Here is a 13,677-nt window from a genome sequence, read left to right as displayed (position 1 = left end):
GGTGAGAGAATCTGTAAGAGCATTAACAAAGGGAAAAGAACGTGTATGTGTTGAGCTTATTGTGCGCAAGTACATCCCATCAACCTTCCTCTTCTGTCTGCAGACAGAAAAGGAGTACTTGTGGCACCTTAGAGACTAACCAATTTATTAGAGCATAAGCTTTCGTGAGCTACAGCTCACTTCCTCAGATGCATATCGTGGAAACTGCAGCAGGCTTTATATATACACAGAGAATATGAAACAATACCTATTCCCACCCCACTGTCCTGCTGGTAATAGCTTATCTAAAGTGATTTCCAGCACAAATCCAGGTTTTCTCACCCTCCACCCCCCCACACAAATTCACTCTCCTGCTGGTGATAGCCCATCCAAAGTGACAACTCTTTACACAATGTGCATGACAATCAAGCTGGGCTATTTCCTGCATAAATCCAGGTTCTCACATCCCCCCCACCCCCATACACACACAAACTCACTCTCCTGCTGGTAATAGCTCATCCAAACTGACCACTCTTCAAGTTAAAATCCAAGTTAAACCAGAACATCTGGGGGGGGGGGGGGGGGGGGTAGGAAAAAACAAGAGGAAACAGGCTACCTTGCATAATGACTTAGCCACTCCAAGTCTCTATTTAAGCCTAAATTAATAGTATCCAATTTGCAAATGAATTCCAATTCAGCAGTTTCTCGCTGGAGTCTGGATTTGAAGTTTTTTTGTTTTAAGATAGCGACCTTCATGTCTGTGATTGCGTGACCAGAGAGATTGAAGTGTTCTCCGACTGGTTTATGAATGTTATAATTCTTGACATCTGATTTGTGTCCATTTATTCTTTTACGTAGAGACTGTCCAGTTTGACCAATGTACATGGCAGAGGGGCATTGCTGGCACATGATGGCATATATCACATTGGTGGATGTGCAGGTGAACGAGCCTCTGATAGTGTGGCTGATGTTATTAGGCCCTGTGATGGTGTCCCCTGAATAGATATGTGGGCACAGTTGGCAACGGGCTTTGTTGCAAGGATAAGTTCCTGGGTTAGTGGTTCTGTTGTGTGGTATGTGGTTGTTGGTGAGTATTTGCTTCAGGTTGCGGGGCTGTCTGTAGGCAAGGACTGGCCTGTCTCCCAAGATTTGAGAGAGAGTGTTGGGTCATCCTTTAGGATAGGTTGTAGATCCTTAATAATGCGTTGGAGGGGTTTTAGTTGGGGGCTGAAGGTGACGGCTAGTGGCGTTCTGTTATTTTCTTTGTTAGGCCTGTCCTGTAGTAGGTAACTTCTGGCTCTATCAATCTGTTTCTTTACTTCTGCAGGTGGGTATTGTAGTTGTAAGAAAGCTTGACAGAGATCTTGTAGGTGTTTGTCTCTGTCTGAGGGGTTGGAGCAAATGCGGTTGTATCGCAGAGCTTGGCTGTAGACGATGGATCGTGTGGTGTGGTCAGGGTGAAAGCTGGAGGCATGCAGGTAGGAATAGCGGTCAGTAGGTTTCCGGTATAGGGTGGTGTTTATGTGACCATTGTTTATTAGCACTGTAGTGTCCAGGAAGTGGATCTCTTGTGTGGACTGGACCAGGCTGAGGTTGGTGATGGGATGGAAATTGTTGAAATCATGGTGGAATTCCTCAAGGGCTTCTTTTCCATGGGTCCAGATGATGAAGATGTCATCAATATAGCGCAAGTAGAGTAGGGGCTTTAGGGGACGAGAGCTGAGGAAGCATTGTTCTAAATCAGCCATAAAAATGTTGGCATACTGTGGGGCCATGCGGGTACCCATAGCAGTGCCGCTGATCTGAAGGTATACATTGTCCCCAAATGTGAAGTAGTTATGGGTAAAGTCACAAAGTTCAGCCACCAGGTTAGCCGTGACATTATCGGGGATAGTGTTCTTGACAGCTTGTAGTCCATCTTTGTGTGGAATGTTGGTGTAGAGGGCTTCTACATCCATAGTGGCCAGGATGGTGTTATCAGGAAGATCACCGATGGATTGTAGTTTCCTCAGGAAGTCAGTGGTGTCTCGAAGGTAGCTGGGAGTGCTGGTAGCGTAGGGCCTGAGGAGGGAGTCTACATAGCCAGACAATCCTGCTGTCAGGGTGCCAATGCCTGAGATGATGGGGCGCCCAGGATTTCCAGGTTTATGGATCTTGGGTAGTAGATAGAATATCCCAGGTCGGGGTTCCAGGGGTGTGTCTGTGCGGATTTGATCTTGTGCTTTTTCAGGAAGTTTCTTGAGCAAATGCTGTAGTTGCTTTTGGTAACTCTCAGTGGGATCAGAGGGTAATGGCTTGTAGAAACTCGTGTTGGAGAGCTGCCGAGCAGCCTCTTGTTCATATTCCGACCTATTCATGACGACAACAGCACCTCCTTTGTCAGCCTTTTTGATTATGATGTCAGAGTTGTTTCTGAGGCTGTGGATGGCATTGCGTTCCGCATGGCTGAGGTTATGGGGCAAGTGATGCTGCTTTTCCACAATTACCTACTACAGGACAGGCCTAACAAAGAAAATAACAGAACGCCACTAGCCATCACCTTCAGCCCCCAACTAAAACCCCTCCAACGCATTATTAAGGATCTACAACCTATCCTAAAGGATGACCCAACACTCTCACAAATCTTGGGAGACAGGCCAGTCCTTGCCTACAGACAGCCCCGCAACCTGAAGCAAATACTCACTAACAACCACATACCACACAACAGAACCACTAACCCAGGAACTTATCCTTGCAACAAAGCCCGTTGCCAACTGTGCCCACATATCTATTCAGGGGACACCATCACAGGGCCTAATAACATCAGCCACACTATCAGAGGCTCGTTCACCTGCACATCCACCAATGTGATATATGCCATCATGTGCCAGCAATGCCCCTCTGCCATGTACGTTGGTCAAACTGGACAGTCTCTACGTAAAAGAATAAATGGACACAAATCAGATGTCAAGAATTATAACATTCATAAACCAGTCGGAGAACACTTCAATCTCTCTGGTCACGCAATCACAGACATGAAGGTCGCTATCTTAAAACAAAAAAACTTCAAATCCAGACTCCAGCGAGAAACTGCTGAATTGGAATTCATTTGCAAATTGGATACTATTAATTTAGGCTTAAATAGAGACTTGGAGTGGCTAAGTCATTATGCAAGGTAGCCTGTTTCCTCTTGTTTTTTCCTACCCCCCCCCAGATGTTCTGGTTTAACTTGGATTTTAACTTGAAGAGTGGTCAGTTTGGATGAGCTATTACCAGCAGGAGAGTGAGTTTGTGTGTGTATGGGGGTGGGGGGGATGTGAGAAAACCTGGATTTATGCAGGAAATAGCCCAGCTTGATTGTCATGCACATTGTGTAAAGAGTTGTCACTTTGGATGGGCTATCACCAGCAGGAGAGTGAATTTGTGTGTGGGGGGGTGGAGGGTGAGAAAACCTGGATTTGTGCTGGAAATCACTTTAGATAAGCTATTACCAGCAGGACAGTGGGGTGGGAATAGGTATTGTTTCATATTCTCTGTGTATATATAAAGCCTGCTGCAGTTTCCACGATATGCATCTGAGGAAGTGAGCTGTAGCTCACGAAAGCTTATGCTCTAATAAATTGGTTAGTCTCTAAGGTGCCACAAGTACTCCTTTTCTTTTTGCGAATACAGACTAACACGGCTGTTACTCTGAAACCTGTCTGCAGACAGATACCTATCTTTCACCCTCAAATACCTTGCAAACTGACACGACCCTTAACCCCCCCCCTTTTTCTTCTGACAACCTTTGTTAAGTCACAGGCAGATCAACATTAGTGCTAGAGAAGTAGAGAGTTTCTTTCCTCAACAACTCTCTGTGTTTACAATGGCAGGTACTCTATTCTTCAGAAATAATTTGTATGTTTAATCTCAGAGGAATACCTGTTATTGTTATATGGTAAATACTAATAATCTAAAAAGGAGAACTACCATGAGACAAATTCTCAATCCAACATGGTGCCTAAGTAATTGCCTGTGTGCTTTTTAAAACTAACAAAGCAGACCATAACTATGGCATACGTTAAATGAAACATCAACCTCTCCTTCCCTGGAACAGGTTGATCCAGAAATTTCCTGACATTTCAGTTAAACACAAATATAAAACTTACAGGGCTGTAGAAGGTGATACCAAACATGTGTGTGTGTGTGGGGGGGGAATTCAAGGGTTTATTTTAAACTTCACACGATTTGCTATGTGGTGTCAGGAGGCTCGCAATATTTTGAGGGTAGAATTTGATTTCTCTTCTGTCCAAGTGTGTTAAAAATTTTGGACAAAATCTGTAATAGCTGATACAGGTCATCAGCATAAAGCTGAGACAGACTTTTGAAAAACAATTTTTAATTTAATTTATGTTCTGTAAATAAAGTTATAAAACCATCTATTAAAACAGTCCAAAACTTGTACCTTGAGCACAGACATCAGTGTCTTCTTTGATTCACCACGTCTCTTTAGGAAAAGATAGTAATAAACATGAGCATTGGGATTGGGAGGAAACTTCGAGTTGTAAGCATACTCGCTTAACACCTGCCGGACTTCATCATAATCCTCATAGAATTCCAATAGCTATGGAAAAGAAAATGTGAGCACATTGTTGGTGCCTGATAGCGTAATAATGATCAGAAATATCCACAACTAGTTTTAGATTGTCAAACTGTACAGTTATGACAATCCTGTTCATACCACCACTAGGATGGAAAGGAGCCTTTTGCTATCGTTACACAAAGTAGTTCAAAATGTTACTCTTAAACCCATTTTAGTGTTTGAGAGGTCCTTGTTTGACAACCCTGAAGAATTAAGTCCTCTACAGGTCAGATAGAAGTAACTGCACTGCAAGCTTCCCCATACAACCTCTAATGCATTCCAACTTTAACCTGGAGAGATCCTCTCTGAGCACCAAGTTAGTGCTCCCAATGACTAATTCTATCCTGGACGTCTTTGCAGCTCTGAAAACAAAGACTCTGATCCAAATCCTACTGGAGTCAAAGGAAATACTCCCTTAGATTTAAATAGGAATTGGACTAAGACTAGCGAAAATTAAGGAAAAATGCGGTGAAGCTTTTCTGTAACCATGTGAGGCACCAAATGTTTGATTTTACAGTGCACAATACAGTAAGCCCAGCAACACTAGATGCTTCTGGACTAGTACTTAACAATGCTAATAGATTTCCATTTAAATCTAATGGATCTTAATAATGCTCCTCTTACATGCAATTCACTTTCCACTACATATATGAAAATATTCATATCTAGAAGTCATTAAAAGCACTGCAAATACATTAAACAGCTAAATATTTATATATTAAATAATTGCTCTCACTGTTTCAGTATTTCTTTTCAGTGAACAGGACTGCTGTCTCTCTTAATGAGACAGCATAGCCCCAGGAGGAGGTAGAATCATGTGAGGCAGGCAAGCACTAAAGAAAATCAAGTGCCATTAGCAACTCTAGAAAAATCAAACTGTTCCAAAGCTATTTTAAGTTTAATTCAATTTTAAAAGTTAGTTGATTTAGTGGTTATAATCAGAAAATCAGACTGTGGGATTCCATATTTGTTCTGTGACTTCAATATCCAACTACAATCAGCTGATAATTAAAAGAGGATTGTTCCGTTTGTGCAGTAGATACAACCTGTGATCTGAAAAAAAAAAAAAAAAATCAAGCCATACTCTAATTCTGGCACCATCACCAGTAACAAAAAAGTCTGCAATCAGTTTACCTCGTGATTTTACTAGTAAACTCCTTGCTTGTATTCTCATAGTTATGTTGGACTTGCAGTGCCACCAGGAATAAAAACTTGCTTTCATAAGTAATGTAAGCAGATCTGACATGAAAACACTACATATATTGTTTTAAAAAGGTAGCATTTTCACAGTGTCCCTTTCCTAACTGTAACATAATTGCAAGTGATGAAACATCAGAAAACGTTATACTTTGATCTAAGCATTTTGTCTAAGATTAGACAAAGGAGCATTTAAGTAATATTTGCAAAAAAAAAAAAAAAAAAAGTGCTCTTACGTCCACATAGCACTTCACAAAAGGGTCCCAAACTCCAGGTATTTTAATTATCTCCTTGAGATTCACTGCTGCCTGCCGAAAGAAACTGTGCATTTCCTGTTCAACAGAGTCTGCAAAATCACCATCTGCCAAAAGATGGAAGGTTTTTTAAAAATTTACATGAGTGATAGTCTCACAAAGTCAGGACTCAAGCCATGGTGGGCTTTACAGAAAAAAAGTCAACATCTTGAATCCAACTTCAAAGAAAGCACCTTAACCCAAAAGAATGGAGCTCAGTGAGAGCTAAAAATGAGAAGGACAAAGGAAGAGTTAGTATATTTATAAAACAAGTGCAGAAGGTAAGAAATAAATATTTTTATACTGAATAGAGATTTAAGGAGCTCGGTTTGGGAGGATTAGATCTTAGCTGAAAAATATTAGTAACCATCTTCCTGCCTCACCTCCCCCCACCCACCCACCCACAGTTAAATGAACTGTGGAGCTAACTAGTCTTGTGGTGTGGGTGTTTTGGCAATTAAGTTAATTATCAAATAATAACTTATACAAATTATACAAATCTTACGGATCTTGCCTTATAGACATGACAGTCTGACTAAATTATCTGAAGCTTCATTTTCTGTTACAGCAAAATAGGTAAATAAAATAAATGTCCATTTTATTCAAATAATACATGTAATCCTGTCAGCTCTACAAAGGTAATAAACTAAAGAATTAACAATTAAATATGAAAGTCAGCTTCTAAATATGCATATATGGCAGGCAGCTGACATGCAGAAAAGACTACCTATAAACAAAAAAGTTTTCTGATGGAACTCCTTTGATTAAGTATTCTCCATTAGGAACCAAAGATCTTTGAGACTCATTTATGCTGTTGCCAAGTTATCTGAACTCAGTAATTGACAAGTCTCTTTAGTAGTATAGTTTTAGAATATTTTCAAGGACACGGAGCTTCAGGTAGGTGGTTTTTTAATGTCTACTTGCAAAAATCTAAAATAAATGGTGTTTCTCTTAAGAAGAAAGTATTTTTATAGGTAATATTTATAATTTTCATTCAGATAAAACTCTCAGTTGCTGAATGTAAGAGGAATTAAGGGCTCACACAACCTTTTTAGATGACCAGGATCCTGAGCTTGGATTTTCATCTAACTTTAATTTTAAATTTGGCTTATAATAAATATGACTTCTTGCAAAAGTTTCAGGGCACATAGATACAACAAATGACTTTTTAAACAAATGTCAAACAAGATTCCAGTGTGACTTTCCACCTCCTCCCCCAACTATCTGGCATGAAAAAGCATGAGAAAGGAATTCCAGAGTCAAGGGCTTGCCCTTGTGAACACGAGCCAGCTTCCCCTTTTCCTCATTTAAATGTGGGGACTGTTAGCTCCTATGTCCCAGCTGATCTCCATTCCCATGGTGGTACACGGAGGTGATTTCTCAGGAAGCCAAGACACTGCCACTATAAACCTGGCCTCAATCAGATCGAGTTTATCATGAAGTAAATAGAAAATTACACCCAGAAATTCAGATTTTTCTCACTGAGAAGGCAGCCAAGGTTCTTGTCCTCCACTCAGAACAGTTCTTCTGGAGGAGACCTTGCAGATCCAATGGATGAACGCATTTTATTTTTAAATAAAAAGCGTGCGTCAGAATTTTAAAAGTTCTCTGCTGCAAGCAATCAGACTGAATGCAGCGTTCACCACCAATGTTTCCTCCTTTAAGAATCATCTGCAAGCCACAGTGACTTATGAGAATGACTAAGCTGAACAGCTCCTTTTATCTAAAGAATGCAGCACTGGTACTCACCAAGCTCTAACACGGCTTTTCTTTTTTTGGCCCAGTTATAGTAGTCCAGCAGCCCCTTGTAAGCTTGAATGAGTTTCAATTCTTTATCCTGAGCAATTGTTTGTTCTCCATACCTCCAGCCTTCTGCCAGGGACAGGTTTTGGTAGGCATCATCTATCAGTCCATTACACAGGAGGTGAAAGACATGCTCTAAACAGACCTACAACAATTTACACAATTTATAATACTGAATTTTATGTCATACAGATCAGACTGTCCTGACAGCACACTGCAATTTTACCTCCTAACCGTACACCTGAAAAAAAGAGCCATATTATTGGCATCAATACAACATAGTCTAAATACATTTTAATTAGAACTGTGACTGAATTGGAATATTTTAATTAGAAGTTATTTTTAGGGCTATCAAGCAATTAAAAAAATTAATCGCAATTAACCACGCTGTTAAACAAATTACAAGTATTTGCACTGTAAAAAACAAAAATAGTATTTTTCAATTCACCTCATACAAATACTGTAGTGCAATCTCTTTATCACAAAAGTTGAACTTACAAATGTAGAATTATGTACAAAAAAACTGCATTCAAAAATAAACCATGTAAAATTTTAGAGCCTACAAGTACACTCAGTCCTACTCTTTGGTCAGCCAATCACTCAGAAAAACAAGGCTGGTTACAATTTGCAGGAGAGAATGCTGCCTGCTTCTTGTTTACAATGTCACCTGAAAGTGAGAATAGGCATTCACATGGCACTGTTGTAGCTGGCATTGCAAGATATTTACATGCCAGATGCACTACAGAGTCATATGTCCTTTCATGCTTCCACCACCATTCCAGAGAACATGTTTCCATGCTGCTGATGGGTTCAGCTTGATAATGATCCAAAGCAGTGAGGACTGACTCATGTTCATTTTCATCTGTCAGATGCCACCAACAAACATTCATTTTCTTTTTTGGTGGTTTGGGTTCTGTAGTTTCTGCATCAGAGTGTTGCTATTTTAAGACTTCTAAAAGCATGCTCCACACCTCGTCCCTCTCAGATTTTCAACGGCACTTCAGATTCTTAAACCTTGGGTCTATAGCTATTTTTAGAAATCTCACACTGGTACCTTCTTTGCATTTTGTCAAATCTGCTGTGAAAGTGTTCTTTCTCTGAGACTGCTATAACATGAAATATATGCAGAATGCAGGTAAAACAGAGGAGACATACAATTCTCCACCCATGGAGTACAGTCACAAATTTAATTGATGCATTATTATTATTATTTTTAAGGAGCATTATCAGCATGGAAGCATGTCCTCTGGAATGGTGGCCAAAGGATGGGAGGGGCACACAAATGTTCAGCATATCTGGCACTTAAATACCTTACAACGCCAGCTACAAAAGTGCCATGTGAATGCCTGTTCTCACTTTCAGGTGACATTCTAAATAAGAAGCAGGCAGCATTATCTCCTGCAAATTGTAACCAACCTTGTTTGTCCAAGTGATTGGCTGACCAAAAAAGTAGGACTGAGTGGACTTGTAGGCGCTAAAGTTTTACATGGTTTTGTTTTTGAGTGGAGTTACATAACAAAAAAAAAAAAAAAATTTGTATTTGTAAGTTACACTTTCACAATAGATTGCACTGCAGTACTTGTATGAGGTGAACTGAAAAATACTATTTCTTTTATCATTTTTACAGTGCAAATATTTGTAATCAAAAATATAAAGTGAGCACTGTGCACTTTGTGTTCTGTGTTGTAACTGAAATCAATATTGAAAATGTAGAAAAACCATCCAAAAATATTTAGTAAATTTCAATTGGTATTCTATCGTAAAAGCGCGATTAATTTTTTTTAGTTAATCACGTGAGTTAACTGTGACTAACAGCCCTAGTTATTTTGCATAGATTCTTTCATTCACATGATGTATCTGGAGAACGTGTTAGAGATAAATACAATATTAGGAAAAGGAGAGAGAAAAATGTATGGATATAGGTAAGTGTGGACATTGCTGAGAAACTAAATGATTTTTTGCATCAGTCTTCACCATAGAGGATGATGCTGGGGAGACATATCCCAGACCTGCTCTTTTGTGGTAATAAATACGAGGTACTGTCAGCAATGGAGGTGTCAAAAGAAGTAGTGCTAGGACAAGCAGTTTATAAAGCAATAAGTCACAAGCCAGATGGTATACATCCAACACCTCTGAAGGAGCTTAAGTATGAAGTGGTTGAGCTGTTAGCAAAAATATCCAATCCCTCACTAAAAACAGCCACTATTCCAGAGAATTATAAAAGGCCCTTCATTTTCAGTTTACTGATTTTTACCAAAAGTTTCCCAGGTTTTATAAATGCTTTTTTATTAAACTGCTTTTCACCTGAATTTTGAACAAATACATGAAAATACTAATTATGTTAAACAAATCCAACACGTTACATTAGGTCGATGTGTTTTTGTTAATAAATCTGTCTAAGTGTAAATGAGAAGCTGTCTGTTAAAGTAAGGCAGCGTTGGGGAAGATACAGACAGAGACACACACGTTTATGTACTGGTAATGTACAGTTCACAAAATAAGTCACAGCATTAAACTGCTTTTACTTACAATACCCTGATGATTCTCTATTGGTTGATTTTTTTTTCTGTCCTCCCATCCCAATATTAACTCTGATATTTCCCCAGAAAACTGAGGTTAATTTTTGCACTGATTTTCACCCACTTTTTAATTTCTGTAATAAACTCTGGGAAATTTTGAACAAAATAAAATCCTGAAAACACAGGAGATTGCAAGTGCTGTAATTTAAAAAATACAGAGGGTTTGTTTTTTTGTTTGTTTTTTTCTTAAAAGGAAATGGTGGCCATCTGGTGAATCATACCAGTAAACCTTGCATCTGTAAATGTCAAATTGGTTTAACACAATAAACTAGAACAAGAAAACATCTGTAAGATCACAATATGATGGTGCCCTAACCAGCACAGATTCAACAAAGGAAAATCGTGTCTCACTAATCTATTACAATTCTTTTAACAGGTTGATAAAGTAGTATATAGAGGAGAATCAGATGATTATTTATTCAGACTTTGAAAAGGCCTTTGAAAAGGTCCTTAACGAAAGTCTAGTAAAGAAACTAATTAGACATGGCATGGGAGTCGAACCAAACCTTTGGGGGCAGGGATTCTCTTCAAGTTCTGTGTTTGTACAGCACTTAACATAATTGGGTCCTGTTCCATGACTAGGGCTCCTCAGTGGTATGGCAATAAAAAATAATATTGTCATGAATCACAAATTGGCAAGGAGATAAAGCAAAGAGTAGGACTAAATGGAAAAATTTAATCATAACAAAAGACTTACAGAAAAGTATCTCAAAGTTCCTGACTAGTCTTGTGTTTTGTATATGTATTATGAATCTGGAAAGGGGGGAAGGAATTAGGCAGCAAAATTTGTAGATGACCAAGTTATTTAGATTAACCAGGATCAAGGCAGATTGTGAGGAGCTACAACAAGACCTGACTAAGCCAGGTGAACAGGTAACATGATGGTAACGGAACCTCAATATTGATAACTGCAAAGTAATACACATTGGAAGGAAAAAAATTACAGGCTATCCATATACATGACATGGTTCTAAATTAACTATCAACTTAGGAAAGGGACCTGTGGACAGCTCAATGAAGACTTCAGCAGAATGTGCAGCTACAGTCAAAAAAAGCAAACAAGACGTTAGGCTATATAAGGAATGGGATGAAAAAATAATGCCATTACATAAATCTGAGGTGCGGTCTCTTGATTCTATAATCAGTGATACTAACTAACTATCAGAGATAATATTGTTAAGAGTTTCTTAAGAGTGGCTTGTAATACCAGAAGGTAAAATTTTCAGAGAGAAGCATGATTTAAGTCTGTAGTGTCCCTTTAAGGCTATCCTCACCCCTAAATACTTTTTCACTCCTAGATTTTTCATCTGCTCAGCAAAATAGTTGAACTCTTCAACGCTGCTCTTGGAATGATGGCACAAAATTTCAGTTCCTATTCTCCAAATCACCTGCCAACGGAGAAAAAAAAAATCCCAAAAGAATTAAAATTTCAGAAGTGAAAACACACTGCACACAACAGCCAGAACAGCATTAGTCTCTCATCACTGCACTATGGCCGTTATATTTAACCATATTATGTGTGGTTTAAATTGCAAATAGAAAATATTGTGTATTATTTGCTGCTATAGTAAAATATACCGGCATGTAGTAAAAGTGAAAATAAAGTTTAAATGCAATGGAAACTTCACAAGTGGTCATCAAAATCCCATACTTCAACAAAACACACCAAAACGATATATAGAAGCCAGAAGGTGCCTGCCATGGACTGACAACAACTCAAGCAAACAAGAAATTTTCCTTTCATGTTACCCCACTAAAATGTAGGGTGTAGGTAGCTCATGTTACCTTGATACAACAAATGTAAGGATAATTAGATGAATTGTAAATTGAAATACATCCCCTCCATCCGGACACACCCTCCCCTCCCCCAAATATCTCTGTGATCAAGATTTGTCTACAGAATTAGATCAGCAATTCCAACAAACTGGCAGCATCCAATGATCTCTGCATTGAATTTATTTTTTTAAATGGCTGTTTGTCAATGTAATTTACTACCCTTTCCATCTGTTGAGATGCACAGAGGAAGCTGTGAAGGGACTAGCAAAAAGGTTCATGCAGTACTGGAGAAAGATGGTGGAGAACTAAAAACAAGATGCAGTTTTCAAATGGACACCAATATGTAGGGGAACCCAGTGGCAAATGTGCTTATTTCTCTGTTTCAGAATGAGATTATGAAAACCTGTATTTTAAGTTTCAGAGTAACAGCTGTGTTAGTCTGTATTCGCAAAAAGAAAAGGAGTACTTGTGGCACCTTAGAGACTAACCAATTTATCTGAGCATAAGCTTTTGTGAGCTACAGCTCACTTCATCCGATGCATACTGTGGAAAGTGTAGAAGATCTTTTTATATAGACACACAAAGCATGAAAAAATACCTCCTCCCACCCCACTCTCCTGCTGGTAATAGCTTATCTAAAGTGTGTGTGTGTGTGGGGGGGGGGGGGTTAGGGTTAGGGTGAGAAAACCTGGATTTGTGCTGGAAATGGCCCAACTTGATCATCATACACATTGTAAGGAGAGTGATCACTTTAGATAAGCTATTACCAGCAGGAGAGTGGGGTGGGAGGAGGTATTTTTTCATGCTTTGTGTGTATATAAAAAGATCTTCTACACTTTCCACAGTATGCATCCGATGAAGTGAGCTGTAGCTCACGAAAGCTTATGCTCAAATAAATTGGTTAGTCTCTAAGGTGCCACAAGTACTTCTTTTTGTATTTTAAGTGGAACATGCTACTGGTGTGACATGTGGCCTATTTATTCATATTTGGGCCCATGTTCTTATCTGTTGTGCAAACAGATGAGAGGTGACACCTGAAAATTATGAAAACATCTTTGACACAATTAGACTTTTGTGAAGTTTTAGGGATTTATATTTTACATAAACAAAGCATCAGTATGGGTCCTGGATTATCCCAGATACCCCTTTAAATTATTTCCATCAACTAAGGAAAAGCGTACTGATTTTTCCTTTGTACTTGCCTCTGGGGCAGCCATCCGTTGTTCAGCAGAAGTATTCTCCAATGTTTCCAAATAGTTAGTCATGAATTCCGCAGCCCTCTGCCACTGGTGTTGTAGCAGGGCATCCTGAATGTAATTTAAACAAGCTTTCTTAGTCTCCTGAAATTCTGTTGACTTTCGACCTCTGGTTGCTGAAAAAATAAGGTTAGTGGCTAACTACTGACTGTGATCTTTAAAAAACAAAACAAAACAAAAACAAAACAGCACAG

The 13,677-nt window shown here is 39.0% G+C and overlaps 1 protein-coding gene across 4 annotated transcripts in view; it reads right to left on the bottom strand.

The window, feature by feature from the left end:
* The window catches only part of TAF1A (TATA-box binding protein associated factor, RNA polymerase I subunit A), a 29,434-nt gene that overhangs the window by 8,504 nt on the left and 7,253 nt on the right, over positions 1-13,677 (bottom strand). For 2 of the 4 annotated variants that reach the window (XM_073338818.1, XM_073338819.1), the window contains exons 3-7: positions 13,430-13,599; positions 11,726-11,839; positions 7,819-8,017; positions 6,013-6,137; positions 4,403-4,561 (exon numbers count right to left, since the gene is read on the bottom strand). In XM_073338818.1, the coding sequence (XP_073194919.1) occupies positions 4,403-4,561; positions 6,013-6,137; positions 7,819-8,017; positions 11,726-11,839; positions 13,430-13,599 (767 nt within the window). The remainder of the gene's footprint in view (positions 1-4,402; positions 4,562-6,012; positions 6,138-7,818; positions 8,018-11,725; positions 11,840-13,429; positions 13,600-13,677) is intronic. The other 2 variants (XM_073338820.1, XM_073338821.1) reach the window with 2 other exon arrangements.

Source organism: Lepidochelys kempii, chromosome 3, assembly GCF_965140265.1.
Source record: "Lepidochelys kempii isolate rLepKem1 chromosome 3, rLepKem1.hap2, whole genome shotgun sequence".
NCBI lineage: Eukaryota > Metazoa > Chordata > Testudines > Cheloniidae > Lepidochelys > Lepidochelys kempii.
This window is presented reverse-complemented; position numbering and strand designations above follow the sequence as displayed.